This window comes from Trichoderma citrinoviride, assembly GCF_003025115.1.
Source record: "Trichoderma citrinoviride strain TUCIM 6016 unplaced genomic scaffold BBK36scaffold_5, whole genome shotgun sequence".
Taxonomy (NCBI): domain Eukaryota; kingdom Fungi; phylum Ascomycota; class Sordariomycetes; order Hypocreales; family Hypocreaceae; genus Trichoderma; species Trichoderma citrinoviride.
Window position 1 is genome coordinate 1,539,161 of NW_020194713.1, and position 20,010 is coordinate 1,559,170.

General features: G+C 54.4%; 6 protein-coding genes across 6 annotated transcripts; 2 read left to right on the forward strand and 4 right to left on the reverse strand.

Annotated features, from left to right (window-relative positions):
* Positions 1-33: 33 nt before the first annotated feature.
* BBK36DRAFT_51250 (hypothetical protein) lies at positions 34-3,822 on the reverse strand (the record flags this gene model as incomplete). The annotated part of the gene is made up of 3 exons (XM_024898187.1): positions 34-1,491; positions 1,582-3,260; positions 3,318-3,822. 3 exons carry the CDS (start codon positions 3,820-3,822, stop codon positions 34-36), a joined length of 3,642 nt encoding a protein of 1,213 aa, XP_024750985.1.
* Positions 3,823-7,809: 3,987 nt separating this feature from the next.
* On the forward strand, positions 7,810-8,751 carry BBK36DRAFT_1168046 (ras-related GTPase, Rho2 subfamily; the record flags this gene model as incomplete). The annotated part of the gene is made up of 5 exons (XM_024895123.1): positions 7,810-7,844; positions 8,003-8,081; positions 8,141-8,146; positions 8,205-8,396; positions 8,461-8,751. The coding sequence occupies 5 exons, from the start codon at positions 7,810-7,812 to the stop codon at positions 8,749-8,751; spliced, it is 603 nt and encodes a 200-aa protein (XP_024750986.1).
* Positions 8,752-9,577: 826 nt separating this feature from the next.
* On the reverse strand, positions 9,578-10,054 carry BBK36DRAFT_1116675 (hypothetical protein; the record flags this gene model as incomplete). Its single annotated transcript, XM_024890260.1, has 1 exon — positions 9,578-10,054. The coding sequence occupies one exon, from the start codon at positions 10,052-10,054 to the stop codon at positions 9,578-9,580; it is 477 nt and encodes a 158-aa protein (XP_024750987.1).
* A 1,101-nt stretch (positions 10,055-11,155) lies between these two features.
* On the reverse strand, positions 11,156-12,782 carry BBK36DRAFT_1197514 (hypothetical protein; the record flags this gene model as incomplete). Its single annotated transcript, XM_024896988.1, has 4 exons — positions 11,156-11,901; positions 12,028-12,055; positions 12,118-12,407; positions 12,482-12,782. 4 exons carry the CDS (start codon positions 12,780-12,782, stop codon positions 11,156-11,158), a joined length of 1,365 nt encoding a protein of 454 aa, XP_024750988.1.
* A 349-nt stretch (positions 12,783-13,131) lies between these two features.
* On the reverse strand, positions 13,132-14,055 carry BBK36DRAFT_51397 (NAD(P)-binding protein; the record flags this gene model as incomplete). The annotated part of the gene is made up of 3 exons (XM_024898190.1): positions 13,132-13,377; positions 13,444-13,685; positions 13,752-14,055. 3 exons carry the CDS (start codon positions 14,053-14,055, stop codon positions 13,132-13,134), a joined length of 792 nt encoding a protein of 263 aa, XP_024750989.1.
* Positions 14,056-17,861: 3,806 nt separating this feature from the next.
* Positions 17,862-19,601, forward strand: BBK36DRAFT_1158498 (hypothetical protein; the record flags this gene model as incomplete). Its single annotated transcript, XM_024894116.1, has 1 exon — positions 17,862-19,601. One exon carries the CDS (start codon positions 17,862-17,864, stop codon positions 19,599-19,601), a length of 1,740 nt encoding a protein of 579 aa, XP_024750990.1.
* Between the last annotated feature and the right edge of the window lie 409 nt (positions 19,602-20,010).

A 20,010-nucleotide genomic window follows, 5' to 3' on the forward strand; every position in this document is an offset into this window, starting at 1 on the left:
GGTCCTCGTGCGCTGCGTCTTACCGGGACTTGCCTAAATCCCGCGCAGAGAAGCGTGGCCTACCAGAGGGCTGCCAATCTCGCCGGGGGCTCCAACGGCACGAAAGTGAGGATTCAGCCCCTCGTCCGTGTCGGGGACCCAGCGTATTTTCCTCAGCCCAGAAATGTCTTGCTTCACATCAAAGGACCCTCCACCGTTGGACAGACTGCCCACCGTGTCGCAGAGGTTGAGTAGATCCTGCTCCGTTATGCTGGGGTCGCCGGATATCATATCGACATGCGCCTTGATGCTTGCAAGCTCAACATACCCCTCCTTGTCGCCAGAGCCTGTGTTGGCCAGGTCTTTGCACGCCTGGGACAGCAGCACGCGCACTGCAACATGACGAGGCTGGGCATGCGATCGGATGGATCCCAGTCCGCTCGGGGAGCCGACGTGGAATCCCGGCGGACCGCTCGGGGGACCCCAGGCTGGATTTCCAAACGTCGGCAGAGCAGCAAATGGCTGGGAGGCCGTCGTAGGAGCAAAGGGCTGTGGAGGACTGTTGATGGGGCCCCAGGGGTTGTGGCCCATGGGAAATCCCGAGTCGATAAAAGGGCCCGCGGCGAAGCTGGCTCGTGGTCCCGGAGGCTGATGACGCAGGCCGCCAGCGCTGGCATCGGTACCCAGAGGCTCATCATCTTCGACGAGGACACGGCTTCCAAGGTGTTGCGTATCCTCATCCCTATCGCGCGAAAATCCTTGGCTGACGCTACCGGGTCGGCCTATCGGCGCTGGCCGTCCCATCAGCTGTCCGGGAGTACCGGGTGAGCTTTCAAAGCCTAGGGAGCCTTGGCGCCCGTGGGTCAGAACAGGCCCGTCTCTGGCAGGGATAGGAAAGCCTTGGCCCATGGGGAAGTCGCCCGCTGGCTGTGAGAATCCAGGGGGAGGCATCGTGACGGGTGGAAAGCCGCGAACCGTCGAGTTGCTGATGCCGGGTGGCGGAATCATCATATTGTGTGCCGGACTTGGCCTAAACCCTACAGGGAATATGGGATCGTGACTCGATCGGCTGGGGAATCCTGGCGGAGGCGGAGGCGCATGTGGACTTAGACCCGGCGGAGGTTGCATGCCCATCATGGGCATCTGGAAGGGGGCAGACGGGCTGGGACCCTTGGGCAGCGGCAGCCCAGGCGGCGTGCCGGACATGGCCGTTGGCTGCATCGTGACCGGAGTGCTTCCGCTGATTCTCCTTTCCGGCCCAGTGGAACTAGGACTGGTATATACCGGCGTGACAGAATGTGGCGAAGCGCTCTGGCTAGGAACAGACGCCGTCTGAGAATCGGACGAGCTCGCGGGACCAGTTGCGTGTTGCTGGGATGTCGTCCTCGGCCGTATGGGGGTTGGTGCCTTGGGGAGTGCGGGAGTGGCCACGGGGATTTTTGGTGAGGCAAAGGTCGCTGGGTTAGGGGGATGTTGAGGCAAGACGGCGGCGGGCAGCGAAGCGGGAGGGTGCTGTTGCGGCGCCGGCGCCGGCGGTTGCTGCTGTTGCGGTTGATTTCCACGCTTGGCCGGCTGTGTCTGGGTTGCGGGAATGGAGGATACCTTGGGGGCGGCCTTTTCCTCCTTGGCTCGTTGCTGCTGGAGTAGGAGTTCTTTCGCAGCCTCGGCGGCTTCTTGGGCCTCCTTGGCTTCTTTGGCCTCCTTGGCCTCCTTGGCCTCCTTCTGGGCTTTCGCGGCCCGGGCTTCCTTTTCTCGCTTGTCGCGCTCCTGTTTCTCTTTTCGCTCCTGAGCTTCGCGCTCCTTCTGCTCGCGGGCCTCCCGTTCCTTTATGCGCTGTTCGTCCTTGAGCTTCTTTTCGCGCTCCTTGGCTTCGCGCACTTTCCGCTCCAGCTCGGCCTGCTTCTCCTTCTGCTCGTGGATTCGGCGTTGCCGTTCGGCCTCCTTCTTGAGGCGGGCGTCCTCCTCGGCCTTCTTCTGAGCTTCCTTCTGCTTGCGCTTCTCCTCGGCCTTCTGCTTCTGCTCAGCAATCTTCTTCTTCTCGGCTTCGATTCGGGCGGCTTCTTCGGCAAGCTTTTCGGCCTCTTTGCGAGCCTTCTCCTCGGCGAGGGCCTGCTTTCGCTGAGCCGCCTTGTCCTTCTTCTTCTGGGCGTTCTTGGCCTTTTTGGCCTTTTGCTCATTGACCGCGCGACTCTCCTCCTCGAGCTCCTCTAGCAGCTTTTCCTGCCGTTCCTTGGCCACTTTCTCTTTGTAGGCGGATAGTACTCGTTGTTCGAACATGCGGGCGGCGAAAATCTGGAACATGCGACGGCCTTCTTCCATTCGCTGCTCTTCCGTCATCGGGTCCTGGCAACAGCACTCAGTATGGAACTTGGAAGACGGCATCACAGAGGGAGGGTGGCAGTATACCTCTTCGTCCTCATACTCCTCGTCCTGACTGTCGTCGTAGTCCTCCTCCTCCTCCTCCTCTTCGTCCTCGTACTCTTCGTCTTCGGGAGGAGGGTGGTTGTGAGGAGCGGAGTATGAGCCGTTGGGATGACCGTAGCCGCGAGCAAAGTGCTCTCGAGCGTCCTCTTCTCGGGCCATGCGACGTTCCGCGAGCTGCTCCATCATCTCGATGAAGCGCCGGCCGTCGTTTTTGAGTAGGTCATCCGCCACGGTGAGAATGCCGCCTAAATCCATGTTACCATATCTGTGCATAAGTGAATCAAGAAGTTGCGTACCCTTGACTTGGAGGCTGTTACCAAACGTCAAGAAATCAGCTACGTCTCGGTCGGGAGAGCCGTGAAATTCCTCGGGAGGTTCGTCGTCGCTATACTCGTCGTCCTCGGCCTCGTCTTCACTGTAGGCTTCCTCGAGCTCTTCGTCGTCGTCGCCGACGTGTTCCACTATTCGACCGCGGGCCGGGGGCGGTCGCGGATAGGCCCCCGGCAGGGTCCGCGACGGGCGCATCGAGAAGTCTCGCGGAGGAGGAGGCAGCATGGGCGGGCCCTCTCCTTGGTTGGCGAACTGCTCAAGCTCGAGATAGTATGCATCATACAGACCTTCCAGCTCCTCCTCGATGGCGGTACGCTTCCTTCCGCAGACAGTACAGCTACACGTGTGCTTCTGCTGTTCCTTCATCTTCTTCAGTACGGCGTCCTTTTCCACCTTGACCAGGGATTTCCGGTCCTCCTCGCCCAGGCCTAGCCAGAACTCCTTGATACGCTCGCGCTCTTCGTGATTGCTGGTACTCCATATTTTATCCCTAGACATTCCGGAGCCTCGCGTCGTCGCCGGAGCCGCTGGCGCGGAGCCGTCCCCGGGGTAGTGATGATGGTGATGGTGGTGGTAGTTATTACGATGCTGATCCGACTCGGCCTGTCCGGCGTGGCCTCCCACGTCAGTCTGCTTCTTCTTTTTCTTGTTCTTCTTATTAGCTTTGGGGTCTATCGCGTGGCCGTTAGCCGTCGCCGTGGGCTCGACGTCGTCAGCCAGAACATATTCGACATCATCCTCATCGCTTGCGACAGGCTCATAGTACGCAGACGTCTGCTTGTCGGAACTGAGAGCGGGGCTCGGGTGGCCATTGGCAGCCTGCGCGGCAGCCTTTGCAGCAGCCTTTTGCCGTCGCTTCTGCTTCTTGCGGTTCACAGCCGGTGCCGACGTGTCGAGGCCTGTCGAGTCCGAGGGCGGCGGGGCGCTGCTGGATTTGGCGACGGTGGGAGTCGAGGGCCGTGACGAGTCCTCTGACGGGGTGCCCTTGGGAACGGTGATGAACTTGGAGCCGTCCTTGTTCGTGTACTTGGCGGTGTTTCGAGGCGATGCCGGCGCGAGGGGGGCCGGTTTCTGATGATGGGCCGGCATCGTTTTGTGAAGTTTCTACGGAAGCAAGGCAGCTGCGAGCATCAAGGTCGGTCTCGGAGACTGGGGGCCCAGGGCGGCTCTAAACGACGCAGTGCTGCAGCAAGAAGAAGACGGAAGCAAAGTCAGCTGTCGAGACACCGGGCAGACGAGCAAGAGGCGAGGCGGACGGTTGATAGTTGCGGAGAACTAAAGCCCAGCAGGCGGGCTGGAGGGATCAAGGCAGGGCAGTGCAGGGAAGGGCAGGGCGGCGGTGGCAGATGGTGATGCCGGGTTTGTTCGTTGGTGGAGAGACGGCTTGGCGGCCAGTCAAAACGAGGCACTCACAATGGGCAAGGCAAGGCAAAGCCAATTCAGTCAGGGTTAGGTCAGCAATGACGCCAGTGGGGGTTTTTCGAGGGTCCGGAGGCAGAGGCTGGAGAGAGACGAGATGCGACGAGGGGCGGCGCGTCCAGCAGAGGCAGAGCAGGGCAGGGCAGCTCGCGTCGGGTGCGGTTGCGGTGCGTGGGGATGGCGGTGGTGCTGGCGATGCTCAGCCGTCGAGGTCGATGTCAAAGTCCCCGGGCGGGTGTAGTTACATGGCGGCATGTACTTGTGTTATGCAAGAATGCTGGCCGTCCCTGTTGAGGCTGGCCAGAACCGGGGCTGAGCGCCGGCAGCCAGATTTCGCGAAAGGCCCAGGTGTGAGCGGGCACGTGATGCCCTTGTTCCGTCCAGCCCAGGCCAGATCCGAGCCGAAATCTGGCTTGGCTTGGCTTCGGCTGCGCTCTTTGTGCCTGAGGCGCGCTGGTACTATTGGCGGGAGTACAAGAACAAATGGACCAATTTACAAGTACTGGTACACTCTTCGAATACAAAGCAACTTCAAGTTTGAAAACGGACTTCTTTCTTCAGGTGCAGTGCTTTCATCAGGGTGCAGACTGGAAGGACACAAACAAGGCAACAGGGCAGGCAGCACAGGGCATCCAGCAACAGGGCAGGGCGGCTTTCCAAGGCGGCAGACGGCGTGGACCTTTGTGGCCTTGCCGAGTACAAAGAGCAGCGGCATGGGTACGCCGTGCTTTGCATCGTGCGCAGCTCAGCCTGTGTCACTGGAATGTGTCTGCCTGTACCCCGTAATTTGCCTGTGGTACCGCCTCTCGCTGCCCTGATCTCGGTGTATGAGTACAGGTACAGATACTTGAGCTGTTACGGGAGAGCGACCTTGATGGACAGCACAGACAGGCACTGCAGCTGCTCGTAATTGCTAGACTACCACTTCACCAATCCTTGCTTGTCCTCTCTGCCCTCTCGAGTTCCCAAAGCATCCTTCACTCCTTGCTGCAGATGCAGTTCTTGTTTAGCTATGTTGTTTGATTAGAGGCACGATTCACGACAAATCCGGACTTCCTATCTTTGGTATCAGCTGGTGGTGCTATTGTATTCTCCCTGCGCTCAACAGAATCCCAGTCGCCCCTCACCTTAATCTCCCACGCAAGGACGACTCAGGACATCTGGTGTCTTCCTGCTTTGATCAGCAATTGCCTTGCTAGCGATGCAAGGAGGCGAATCAATGTCGGGCATCAAGACCGTGTTCACCTCGTCCACCGCGGCTGCGTTTGGTATGCCCTGATACAGCGGAAAGTATTGTTTCTGCTGCCGTCTTTGGTGCCACGGCGCCATCTGCACACCGAACGTACCGTAAGGTGCGTCGCTATTGCTCCTGCGAGGCTTTTTCCTGGAACAGGCACCGTACCATGATGCAGCAACTACAGCTCTTCCCAGCAACACGCACCGTGACTCCTCTATCCAAGTACTACTCACGTAAAACCCCTATGATATTTACTCGAGCCATCACCTGCGGTCTGCATTACTACCATCAGATGCTTCAACAGCCGTGATGCAGCTAAGGCACAATTATAATGGCGGGTTTTCGCATCAAGAAAGCCTTCTGCACCGAGCTCCAAACTACCTCTCTGGCCCAAAGCACCCACAAATGAAAGACTCCAATGCCTTCGATTGATATGGCCAATGGCTCGTCTTTGTCATTGTTTGCCTCCCAAGCTGATATGTATATGCATGCCTTAGCAGCTCACAGTCAGCAGGCTGTAAGTGAGTCGTGATGATGCCCTTTCAGCTTCTCTGTATGAACTACCAGTCTAGAACGGTCGACACTGATTTCGGTTTCTGCCTTGGGGCCCTCTGCCAGCTCGAAATGAGCTACTATCCATGCAACGTCAGAATCCTGCAGAGGGCTGAACCCCACCATTTCTGTCAACGCCGCCAGTCATAAACAGATGCAGTCTGTTCGGTAGGCAGTGACAGACCAAAATTGCGTGATGCAAGCCATGGATCAACAAGGCAAGTATCAACAAAAGGTTGCTCATGACGGACCTGGTCATCTGCAGAACACTTCGAGAAGTTTCACATGCACAGAACTCGCTTTGTCACGACTCCACTCAGGCACTCTGAGACGAGTGCTTGCTTGATGCTTTCATGTCATGTCAGCACGAAAGCGCACTTCACGTCCAGTTCATTGTCCCAAAGACTACCTTAGGTAGCCCAACCCCTTCGACTCGTCCTGCTTTCAGCCCCGAGTCGCTGCATGGGACAGCCCAAAAGCAGCAGAACCGCGTTTTGCAAAGCGCATCCCCAGGCGCGGGCCCAATCGTCTTGCAAGCCCGTGCTTGTTTGCTTTGCTAGCGCTGCTCTCTTATGCGTGATGGTGCACCATGGCTTTGCAGCCGCTCGCTCATTCGCCCGAGACTCAGCCTCGCTTGGAGGGCGGGACGATCGGGATGATTCCGCCGCCGAAGATCAGGATCAAGAAGGGGTCCGAGGAGAGGGACAAGAATGCAAAGAGAGAGCTCGGAGTGTCGAGCAGTGGACTAGCTTTCTGACGGTCGTATGTATGGCTACTGTGCAGTGCGATTTGCATGTGAAAGGGCAACCCGGCTCACAGAATCTCTGACTGGACTGTGGACTGTGGACATGAAGTGAAGATACCTCCGAAGCTCCGTAAGACGACGACCCCAACAATCGCAGGGCCAGGTACAGTACTTACTTACCTTGGTATTACACAACTCCGCAGCACACGAGCAGGCAGAGGTACAGCCCCGATTCCTGCCGTCCGCATCAAGACATCATGTCCAGCTCAGCCGCCCGCTGGTTGGCTCGCCCGCGGCTTTGGCATGTTTTTTTATGTAAGCCGTCAGTTGTCTCTCCTCTCTTCCACGCACGTCTCTCGTAAACTCCGTCAGCCAGACCCAAGCCTCACCCGGCTCGATCCACCATCGCGCTGGTGAAACGTTGCCGGCTGCGGTGGCTAATGCTGTACTTGTACTGTAATCACGGCCATCGTCTAACCAACAGACCTGCTTGTTTAGCGCTGCCAGCAGCGGACGAGAGCCCTTTTCTCTCTCCCCCCTAAACCCTGTTGATCCCTCGTCCGTTTTTTCTTCTGTTCGATTCCCTCTCTTCCTTTCCCTTCGCTTCTCGTCTCTCGCTCCAATTGCCATTGCGTGATCCTGTCCCGACTACGAGTACCTACCTTACCAAAGCCCGAACCGATTCCCACTGATCCGGGCGCGGCCACACAGAACTGGAACAGCTCCTGGAACCGCCGACACCCAGCACCCAGCACAGCACAACACAAGCTCGGTCTCGTATTCCGATCAGTCGCCTGGCGTCCAACCAATCCGTTCCACCGCCCTGGTCGACCCCGTATCCCCTAGACGCGACAGCACGATTCCGTGAGGCAGCACAGTGGCGGCGTCGCCGAAACCACGATACCTGACGAACAGCGTCCGATTGTCGAGCTCGATTCGCCGCTTAAAACTGGTCCTGCCATCCACAGATCTTCCGGCGAGCGAGCCGTTGGGACTGGGGGAGTTCAGTTCCGTCTGGCATAACACAACCCAAGGACCGCCTGGCCCTGTATTCTTTTTTTGTCTCTGCATCTGCTCGGCTCCATTCCATCTCCAGCTGCTCTCCTAATCACATTGCTTCAACATGGCTAGTGGGAGTCCGCAAAACGTCATCCGCAGGTACGATTGACACCGCCGTCTTCGCTGTTGCTGCCGCTCCGGCGCTGGCTCCGGCGCTGGCTTGGGCGCTGGCTTGCTTATTCGCTTGATGGCTCCAGAGCCGCTGCTTTCGACAGCAGATCCGGACAAGGGACCTGGTTACTGACGGCATCGTGTAGGAAGCTCGTCATCATCGGCGACGGCGCCTGCGGCAAGACAAGTCTGCTCAGCGTCTTTACACTCGGCTACTTCCCTACAGTATGTTGAATCCAAGCTCTCTCCTCTCAACGTTGTACAATCGCTAACGTTTCGCCCAGCATTATGTGAGTTTCCGATGGCGATAACGGACCCGCCAGAGCCGAGATTAACAGCCCGATCCAGATTCCTACCGTCTTCGAAAACTACGTAACCGACTGTCGAGTGGACGGCAAGTCTGTACAGCTTGCTCTGTGGGATACGGCCGGTCAAGAAGACTACGAGCGCCTACGGCCCCTTGCCTACTCCAAGGCGCACGTCATCCTGATAGGATTCTCCGTTGATACACCAGATTCGTTGGACAATGTGAAGCACAAGGTTCGATTACGATCATGATCTTTTGATGGAGAGGCCTCATACTGATATGCTGTGGCTGTAATAGTGGATCGAGGAAGCTACTCGCCTTTGCGAGGGTGTGCCCATCATCCTGGTCGGGCTGAAGAAGGACTTGCGCGACGACCCCGTTGCCATTGAAGAGATGCGCAAGAAGTCTCTGCGATTCGTCACAACCCACGATGGCGAAGCTGTCGCTCGCGAAATTGGAGCTAAGCGATATCTCGAGTGCTCCAGTCTGAGCGGAGAGGGCGTCGACGATGTGTTTGAGGCCGCCACCAGAGCTGCTCTCCTTACATTCGAAAAGGGGGAAAGCACTGGCTGCTGCGTCGTTCTTTAAGACGGGATATTGCTTCTCTGACGAGCCAACAAAAGTCGACGGGGACACTCGGCCAATCCAGATTGGCCGAAACGCACGTTACGAGCCTTCATCTTGACGAACGAGGTCATGAGTGGTGCATGATTCTTGAGCTTATCGCTCCTCAACGAAGCATGTCTCTTTCACGCAAAGTATGAGAGCATTGCTACTCGCCATCTCACGACTGAACAACAATCACCAGGGAAGAAGCGGAGTGCATTCCATTTGATCATGCAGTCAAGTTGCATGAAATCTTCAGACTTTACTCTCGACTGATGAGAGTCCGAGGACCAACACCCCCTCGCTATCTTGGATACACTATACTCCTCATCGGAATCTCTCCCTATCTGTTTACACTTACTGTTTTTTTTTTTTTTTTCGATTGCTGTTTTCCTCGCGAGCTTGGCAAGCGTATTCTGTCGTAACAGAGACGAAACGCCTCACAGTGAGGCGGTTTCTCCCTCTGTACTAATATGGTGGATGGCATAGAATCGATGATTGGCATATTCCGGTTTTTCCCCCTCTCTGTGGTATATGGGTTTCTTTTGTTTCTGGGCGAAAAGGGGGAAATGACGGCTAGGAGCTTTTTGTACTCTGCTTTTTTGGCAATAAGAATGTCGAGTCTCCCAACTGTTGACGCTGTGTGCTTGTGACCTGTTTTGTCTTGCATTGTGTTTTACTGGTTCAAGGTACGTCATTCTCAGGGGTTTTTATATTATACAATTCTTGATATTCATACACATCGATCTATCTCATCCCTCCTTTTATATTCTTCATCACTTGGTTCCGTCCACTGTTTCGCCCCCTTCTACCTCTTCCAATCGTGATTCCACGCCTCCTTGGCCGGAGTATCCGTCTGAAACCTCGCATACTCAATCGGCACGCCCTCAAGCCCATAGACGCCCTTCTTCTCCATCGCAACCCGATACAGGTACCCCTCGCCCCTGTTCCCGGGCCCGACCGTCCTGCGCAGCTCCTCGCAGGCGTTGAACATGCCGGCGTGCATCCTGCTGCGCTCCTTGTCGATGGCCTCGTGCTGCTTGCGGCGGAAGAGCATCCAGGCGCGGTGGATGGTCCAGTGGCGGAGGTAGCGCTGGCGGGCCATGCGCAGGGGCGGGGGCGCCGGGGAGAACATGTTGCGGCGGAGGGTGCGGATGCGGTTGAAGTTTTCGGACTTCGGGGCGGCGCGGTTGCGGCGGGCGGGCTTGCTGGCTGATGATGGGGTGGGGAGTTTGCGGGCGGAGGGGGAGGGGGTTGTTGAGAAGGGGCGGGTGGCTGTTGGCATGATTGTTGATTTTGAGGTGATCATGGTTGAGGTTGTGGTTGTGGGTGTTGTTCGTGGGAGGAGGGTGAGGCGGGTGAAGAGCCCGGCGAGGGAGGTTGAGGAGGCCATTTTGAAGAGATGAAGAGTATATAGAGATCGCAGGGGTTTGATTTCGTTCTCTGAGAGATCGAGGCGCAAATAGAGGTTCGACAATAGGTCGCCTTTTGTTGCTTCGAGTCGTGGTGGGATGATCGAGGCTTTTGACGCTGGATGCTCGTTTCTCAGTGACGGGTCGAAGTTCCCAGAGCAGTACTCCACTCAATTGTCCCCTCTCTCTTATTTCTGAGTGTAGGGTTGAGGGAGCAATGGGTATCGAGAACGGAGCTGGCTATCGGGTGCTCGCGATGTATTCTCGAATCCAGGCTCGATGCTGTCGCGGAGAAAATGCGACGGTGGTGCGGACGCCAAGTTGTGCATGGCGGATCATCGTAAATCCGAGGCTGCACCTTCGAGCCCACCTCTCAAAGCTGCTCACTACTGCTGTCCTTTGTACTCCGTAAAAGTTCCCAAGGTTTTGTTGCAGTTCTACCAATTGCATCACTTTCTTCATTCTTCATTTTTTCTAAAAGGATTCACCTAGATGTTCAGTTCGATAAAATCTACAAGCCCAGCGCTCGTAATCTTGGTTGAGTCGCTCTGACCTGTGCCTGTCATCCTCGCTCTTCATTTTGTGTGAACCGGATTCGCCATACGGCCGGGCAATTGATGGCATGTGCGTTGCACTGCTGCAGACGCATCTCCTTCTCTCAGCATTTCTCAAGCTGTGGAGAGGATGATCTATAGACTAAACATATCACTATTCCATTCACCCATGAAATCGATCTGCGATATTACATCAAGGCCCGTCCATTGCCTTGACTTACCATCAGCCCTTTAGCGACCAAAGACTCAACAACAACTACCTAACCGTGTAGATTCTCCAGATGTTCATGTACATGCTCTTAGCTCCAGTTATAAACTTATGACAAGATTTCCATCACTCTTGGTCATTTATCCCTAAATGTTTCGCTCCCGGGCCTCTATTGTAGCAACCAGTACACCTCTTGCTCTCATTGTCAGGATTCATGCTGTTGAATGACATCGGTTTAGTGGTTGTCGCAGGGCCAAGCCAAGGCCCTCTGGTGCGATTATGCTGATGCTCTCGAGCCAGAGCAGTCTTTTGACATGCTCAATTGCCTCTTCAGCCGTAGAATAGCCCAGTGCCCTCATCGAATGCCTCGCTTCGAGAACAAACGGCCCTTGTGCTTCGGGATCCGTCAATGAGCAAGCCGTCATGAGTGCCCAAAGTCGCAGCCTCTCAAGTTCAACTGGGACTTCATGATGACCTTCTTGTAAAAGGGTGGTGAATCGATGGCGGAGAGGGTCCAAGTCAGCACAGTGGAAAGCTGCCAATTGCTTCAACCTCGAAATGATCATCAAGCACGCCAGCTGCACCATTCGCTGCACCAGAAAGACGGGGTGTTCAAGTTGAGGATCATCCTCTGCAGACTTTGGCACTGATAATATGTAGTGGCTCGCGAGCCCTAGCTTTTCCACCAGGATTGCGTCCTGAGTCCAGAAGAGAGGATCGTTGGCGTTTCGATTGACCATTGTGATGACTGATGCCGTCTTTCTCAACATGGCGTATATCCGCTCTCCTTCGGGGGCCACCTCTTCTGCTTTATGAAGCAGAGTGCGTAACTCGTCGGGCATGTCGTCTTCGTGGTCCACGTTGGAAGGGTTGTTGAATTGTCTTGGGATGGGGAAGCGTGGGCAGCAATCAAGCATGGATGCGCCTATCAGATCAACGCTGCCTTGAATGTCAGTGGCTGTGAGTATTTTGAGATCGGTGTTAAGGGTTACTCACAAGAACGCCATCGATGAAATCTCGGCATCTAGCCCCTCGAACCCATTCCGAAGATGGTATATCCGCTCCAAACCATTCATATGCATACAGTATCGGTCCCAATTTCCGACTCGTGTCTATGAGACACATCAGTTGATACATCTTAGTAAGGAAGAAGCTGGAAGAAGGAATCACTTACATCGATGCATATGAATCCCATAATGGTTGCTATAACGCCACTGCTTACGCACTCCTCGCGGTTGCTGAGTCGATGGCACAGCTGAGTGAGGGACTTGCTGTAGTATTTATTCGCTTCGGAGCTGATCAGGTACCCTGTGCCAGGTGAGGCCGTTCTGCCCTGGCGTGAGAAATTGTCTCGAATCACAACGACCTGCGCGAGCCATAAGTTGAACGCGGTTGCATCGGACAGTCCAATCTGAACCCACGAGATGCGAAACGGTCGGTACACGTAGTCGGCCTCGGCAGTCACTGACCTTTCAGTTAGGAAAGCCATTCAAACCTCAATTTCATAAACGTTTGCGTCACTGAGAAGTATGACTTACTAAAGCTTATAAGCTCACAAGCATGCTTGTCCGTATCAATAAGGGGCGTCTGAAAGGACAGCGGCATTCTCGCGAGGGGAGCCGCCTCGTTTGTCGTCCCGATATGCATCGCCGCATCGGCTTCGGGTGACTTGTTTCTGCTGGCAACTTCAAGGGGAACAATCTTCCATTTGGCCCTTTTGCGCTTGGCTCGGCCGACGTCTGCCATGACGTGGCGGCGGACGGAGGTCAAGACGCGGCGACTCCGGCCTTCTTCGGGGTGGGAGATGTTGACGAAGGAGAATTTTCTGGATGATCTCATATTTTTGATTATATTGAAGTGTAACTTACGAAGAAACAAGAGATATTCGAGAACCGGGAGCTTAAAGACAGAGAGATGGAGTGGGCGTGGGAATCGGAGACGGAGCAACGCCGTTTATAAATGTCCGTACTATTATATTAGCTTCTCTATTTAGCATCGATCCTTGTAAGTGGCCTGGCCGCTCCACTCAACCTCAGATTCCCCGGGCTAATACTAAAGAAGCGTTCCGGCAGGCAACGTAAAAGAAGTGACAAGTATAAGAAACCTATTAGAGTCGATCGGTTATGATGGGGGTGGTATACAGTCCCTGAATCCGAGAAAACCTTTCCTCGCTGATACACCCTCGCCTCTAATTGCCCGTGATGCCTCCGCTGACGGAAATGCACTCTCCCGTAATCCATCGGCTCTTCTCATTTACAAGCAGCAGCACCGAGTCCGCGATGTCTTGCACCGTTCCAAACCTCCTCTCCGCCCGCGTCAAGTTCAACAGACCTTCCTTGAGCATCTCGAACTCGGCCGTCGGGGGCAGCGAGTCGGTGAGCACGGGGCCGGGCATCACGGTGTTGATGGTGATGCGTTTGCCATCGCTTCCCAGCTTTTTCCAGTTGTCAGTCTACCTTTGGGTAGCATATAAGTAGGGGGGTGGTTCGTAGTGACTTACATCTCTTGCGAGACTATATGTCAGAGCGTCCATGGCGGCTTTGGCGGCTCCGTAGACGGCTTCGATTCCGAGCTTGGAAGCGACGCTGCCGACGTTGACGATTCGTCCGCCTTGGGGCATGTGCGGGACTGTAGCTTGGATGAGGTACAGCGGTCCCAGCACACAGGTCTTGAATGTTCGTTCGATGGACTCTTGCGTCGCAGTCAGGACGGGTTCCCGTGAAGCCCAAGCCGCATTGTTGACTAGACAAAGATCGAATCAGTTGGCTCCCAACTCCTACACTAACAGCATTAATAATATATACTTACCAAGAATGTCAATTTGATCAACTCCAAAACCCTTGATGGCCTCATCGACCAATTTCTTGGTTCCCTCGGGCGTGGTAACGTCCTGCTGGATGACAATGACGCTGCCCTTGCCAGCAACTTGTTCGATGCTGGCTGCCACCTTGGCGGCTCGGGGAGCAGTGGCCTCTGAGACATAGTTGATGGCTACGCGGGCACCGTTGCGGGCGAGGGCATGGGCGATGGCGGCTCCGATGCCGTTTTCTTTGCCGGAGCCGGTGATGATGGCTGTCTTGCCGGCGAGGGAAAGGGAGTCTGGGGCAGTCATGGTGGGTAAGTTGTAAGGATGAGTAGAGAAATTATTGATGTGAAAAGCAGTTGTTTGATGGATATTTGGTTCTGGGAGGATGCGAAGCCTATATTTATATCTTTCTCGAGGAGAAGACTCTGCTATATTCCCCTTTGTCTTTAACGGGATCCATCTTCATTCTGTGGATTGCTGGTTTGTAAGATGAACAGTCCATTGAGCTAGTTTGCTGGTATTTTGCCTGTTTCCTTACTATATGAGTCAATCTCGGATCCATTTACATGCCTAGATACCCATCGTGAACTATTCACAAGGCCGTGAATGGAAGCAGCAAGCCGAGCCTCATGGAGTTGTGCCAAAAGAGGAAATAAGAGAACCTCGTCTGCGCTAGTTCTTGTGTGGATCCAACGCCGGATGGTAGATCGAGAGGCTATTCCAGGAATGGAAAATAGACATCCTTGCCTGCGTCAAGCCCTGAATATTCGGGAGTCCGAGTTTGTCCGGGTCTCGAAGAGCAATAAGACTTCCCATTCCGACGACGACGGTTGCCTGAATGATTCCATCAGAAGATTCTTCAAGCTGGGGGTTGCCAGGGATTGAACTTGAAACTGGACATTAGATTCAACCTGTTGTGGTAAATTGATTACTCAAGCTGTACTGACATGGGGAGGACAGTGGAGGGCACTTATAGACGGATAGCCTGCCTTTCTATCGGACTCTTTCGCCTTTTAGAGACAGATGATCGAGAACCCTGAATATTTTCTACTATAGGCTGATGTCTAGTAACTTATCTGTATCTCACGTGTGATTAACATCTCTAACATAACACTCTCGTAAGCCAAGTATATCTGCACCGCAGCTTCAGCACTCTGAAATCCCCAAAGGAAACAGTGATGGCGAATAGGAGTATTACTTTGCAAAAAAATCGGTAGAATACTTTGTTTGACGCGTATCATTAAATTCCATCTATTAGTGTTTCTTGCGAGTCTCTTCCTGCCTCTTCTGTACTTGAAGGAAGCTCATATCATGATGAAGAAACGCAGCTTGGTACGTCATTGCGCACAAAGCAGTGATCTGACAGATTTGTGATCCGTTGAGTATTAATGCCCGTTGCTGTTTGACGCGCTGCTGAGGATCCTTAAGGTACGGCGTCATGCTTTGATGACCTTCCGAGGCCTCCCAGAGTGGGTTGAGCATTTCCTCTTGCCTTAGTGCCGAGAAGGGAGCCTCGACAGCGGCATATCGCGTCTTCCGATGCCATAGTGTCACCGGATATAGATGTGAGCTTTTGGTTTGCTGGTTATGAAAGGACAAGGTCATGAATCAGGCGTCCATGGAATCGCCGATATATGACGCCCTGACTTATACCAGGCTTCATTGAGAACATGCAAGATATACAGGGGTGGTCAGAAGGGTTAGACGACGTGAAAAAATCAAGATATTGCTGTCTCAAAATGAGTACTATGCTTAACCTATAGCCGCCGATCGTGACTTGTAGGTGAAAAGTCCATATGACTACGCAGAGAATCTCTGGCTTATGAGGGCATACCATGTCATAAGACATTGCACTACGATCCGTAACTCGTGACGCTATGCTGTAACTTGGATGCGCAGGGTGAGTTAGCTCGTCGTCGAAACTCCATGCCTGTACAATTCATATCTGCAGAAGTCATAGTCATAGTCAACCATGTAGCTCATAAGGCAACAACTCAGTGATGACAATTCTCCAATTCAAATGTCCTCTCGCCAAACACGGCCATGCGGTGGGCAGAAAACACCGCCGGTCTACCACTCTGCTTTGTATTTGATAGGTGGAGCTGTTTTCTTTCCTTCCCTTGCACGGATATCCAGAGAGTACATCGGAGCTAAATCCAAGTCCGTCTGCCGTGTCTCGGCACGTCGGTGCAAAGTCGATAGTATGTACTTGAAAGGATGAGTTGCCGTGTCTCAGCTGGTTACCATGGAACGGGGAAACGTTCTCAGACTTACGGGCAAGCCCCGTATTGACCAAGATTACAGTTAGTGTACCCAGAGCATCAACCAAGACAGCCAAAACAGGATGCTTTGGCTCTCTATCCAAGTCCACTACTACACGCTCATTCAGATAACTCAGCCAGTCTATTGTTAACATATTGACAGGTTTACGTCAGGGGAATACACATTTCCAGTTTTTGTACTGCGTAACTACGCTTGTCCAAAGCTATCCTCTCTGTCGACACAAGCCTGTTCTGGGTTGTTCACTTGGAGCAAATCCCCCTACTTGGAGAATGGACCGGGAGGGGGTCAAACTTGGGGAAGCCTGTATGCTCACCGAGGTCCTCTGGTCTTACGCCAGAAGCATTTCGAGGCCACGATCATCTCAGGCGAGGGGCGGTAGTTTGCTGCAAGAATGAATATTTGTCTTAGACTCTTAGACTGAGCGAAGTAGTATAGTCGCCGACCAGCTTGTGCCGAGCTCTCTTGAAGAATCAAGAGAGGAGCGGCAGGCGTATGAGACATTATGTCATAGACGCCGTCACGCCTGAATATCATCTTCTTGAGAGTGCATCGGAGAGGCCCAATAAGGGGGGGGGGGGGGGGTGCAGCATCTTGGTGACCCTGGAGAGCTTTGCTGCGGTTATAAAAGACAAACGATTCCTCACCAACTCGGCTCTCAAGCAAACACTCAACTACAACGCATATCACTTTTGCAATCAAGCATTTCCACTATATAACAACACAATGCTTTTCAAGACTATTCTCCAACTTGTTGCCCTTGGCGTCGCTGCCTTGGTTCACGCCGTTCCCACTGCTTCTGAGGAGCATAGCCCTGCCGAAGCCAACCAACACAACCCGCTGGCTAAAAGATGCATAATCCCTTGCTCATCCTGCCCCCCTAGCCGGTGCGTCGATGGCTGCTGCATTGATCCGTAAAGGCAAGGAAAAGTCCCGGAAGTCACGACAAATGACACTCGGGAACTCGCCGAATTTCGGGAAGTAAACTCACAAGGAGGGGGGAGGGTCGAAATCTGAAGGTTGAGAACTGGGTATTTGATTGAAACGGAGGAATATGGGTTGTTTTAAGTTGTGTTGTAAGGAAACGAAACTGGCCTGCTGCGTACAAACTGGCCAACGGGTACTTGGATGGAACAGTGGTACAATCGGAACGATGGTGGTGAACGCATAAAGTCCATTGTCGGTATCTGCCTGTACTGGGATTGCACTTTTCAGCCGTGCAGCAGCCACAGCTCCGACAATAGAGACAAACCATATCTCCTCACATTATTATAGAGTTTTGCTATTCATTGATGAGATACTAGGAGCTGGTGACACTCGTGGACTTATACCGAAGTGCTTCGGGCTGAATGGTCTGATACTGTTTGCCGGAGTTCTTGTTCAAGCTGCGTGACACCTCAAGGCATCAATGCAGCTCCTATTGGTACAGGCAGGTCATAATAAGATGTTTGAAAAAGATTATATCCACGCCTTGCCTTGTATGCCATAGACTTGTGTCTATCCTGAAGTCATGGAGCGTCCCTGAATCGTGCAACATTCGCTGCTACCCTAAAACATGCATGGAACAGGGGCACCAAAGCCAGGCACTAATGCGGGGCACCGACTGATACCTCCGGCTGCACGCTAGCGTAGCGCCCACCCAGGTACTGCGCAGCCCCTGTTGTTAAGCCCTGCCACGGCCGGGACCCCTGAAGGTTCAAGGCTAATAAATCGTGGTGATATAAAACAAATCGCCGGCCAGATCTTTCTTCTGCTTCACATCCTCACCATCTTTTCCTTTTCTCTTCTCCCTCCACCAATTGCTCCCGCTGCTCGCACTCGAGGCTGGCCTCATGTTAGTCGCGGCATTCCTGCGCAATGGCCTGGGGCTGCTGGTGCCTCTGGCGATAGCCTGCACCATCTATCTCTATCTCTATCCCTACTTCGGCGGCTGCGCGTTTCCCCTGCCCTCGAGAGACGCCAGAGAAGCCCTCGAGGCAACCAAGCGGCTGCATTGGCCCTTCAACAGAACCGACGCCGACGCGAACTCGACCGCAGACCATGTCCCGACCCGGCTGGCGCCCTTCCGGCTCCTCGCCCTGGGAGATCCCCAGCTCGAGGGCGCCACCTCGATCCCGACGGAAATCCTCGGCACGTTCCCTCACGTCACCAGCATCTACGAGCGTGTCACCTATCAGACGGAGCACTGGTGCTTTCGAGAGCGCCTCCGTTGGATAGCGCACGACATTGTCGACATCTTCTTCGAAGACATCTTCTACTATCTCGAGTCGTGGCGCAAGCGATTGGATCACGTCGGCAACGACTTCTACCTCGCGCACATATACAGGACGATGCACTGGTGGACGCGTCCAACGCACGTGAGCGTCCTCGGAGACCTTTTGGGCAGTCAGTGGATTGAAGATGAAGAGTTTGAGAAGAGAGGCTGGAGGTTCTGGCAGAGGGTCTTTCGCGGCGGCGAGAGAGTGCCGGATGAGGTGGCCGCGTGGCCGGCATACGAGTATGACCTGGCCGGCATGCTGGACGGCTCCGAGGAGGAGCAGGTCTGGGCACGGAGGATCATCAACGTTGCCGGTAACCACGACATTGGATATGCCGGCGACCTGACACAGGAGCGATTGGAACGGTTCGAGCGCGTCTTTGGCAAGGTCAACTACGAGCTCCGATTCGGCATCCCGCTCAACGACTCGGCCGTGTTGGCCACCATCCACGACGACGAAAGGAACCCGGGGTCCAACCGGCTCGAGCCCGAGATTCGCATCGTCGTCCTCAACGATATGAACCTGGACACGCCTGCAAAGGACACCAGCCTGCAGGATGCGACGTACAACTTCATCAACACCGTCATTGGAACCTCGGCCGCTGTCGAATACGCGGGCATCTTCACCCTCGTCTTGACGCATATTCCTCTCTATAAGCCCGAGGGTGTCTGTGTCGACGCACCCTTCTTCGACTTTCACGGCGAGGAGGATGGGGGCGGCGTGAAGGAGCAGTACCTGCTGAGTGCGGACGCCAGCAAGGGCTTCCTCGAGGGCTTCTTCGGCATGAACAAGGACCCCAACGCAGCTGGCGGCGGACGAGGCCGGAAGGGCCTGATCCTCAACGGGCACGATCACGAGGGCTGCGACACGTGGCACTTTATCAACCAGACAAACGGCACAGACCCCAGTGAGCGCTCCTGGGAGGTGGCGAGGTGGCGTGAGGCCCAGGCGCGCGGACTGCCAAACCTGACGGCCTCGGGCGTCCCGGGCAGGCGAGAGATTACGGTGCGCAGCATGATGGGCGACTTTAGCGGAAACGCAGGCCTGCTCAGCATGTGGTTCAACGAGGAGACGTGGGAGTGGGAGTACGAGTTTGCCAACTGTCGCCTGGGCACACAGCACTTTTGGTGGTTCGTCCACTCGCTGGACTTTGGCGTCGTCGTCGTCTTGTTGGTGTACGTTGTGATTAGCCTGCTGGAGGCCGTGGGAGTCGACGTGGACGCACGACTGCTGAGGTTTGCGCCGTGGTGGTATCAGAAGAGCGACGATGATTACGCGGTGGTGCAGAATGGGCATGTCATGATAAAAGGGTGATTGGATATAGTAGCGAATACCCCGGGGTTCTCATTTTCTGTTTGGATTTCTTGTACGATAGACGGGTTTATGTAGTATTACGGGGTTCTTTTGCAAATGCACGGCTGGGTCTATACACGGTTTTGGAGAACTATATGAAGAGGAGGCTGTCATCTTTTTCATTTCACATGAACATTGTGGCAGAGATCGGGAAGCTGGATTAGAATGATCTAGATGAGAGATGCTAGACTTTTCGTTGATGCAGACAGAGGTGTTCTTTCTAGGAGCACGTGCAGTGTCTCGCATGTTTGTCCCTCTCATCATCACGTCCGTCACACAAATCTACAGAAACATGACACGAGATCCCCGATCGAGAGTTTGCCGATGCCGCACAAGAAGTAAGATTTCAAGCATACCTCCGCCCCATGTG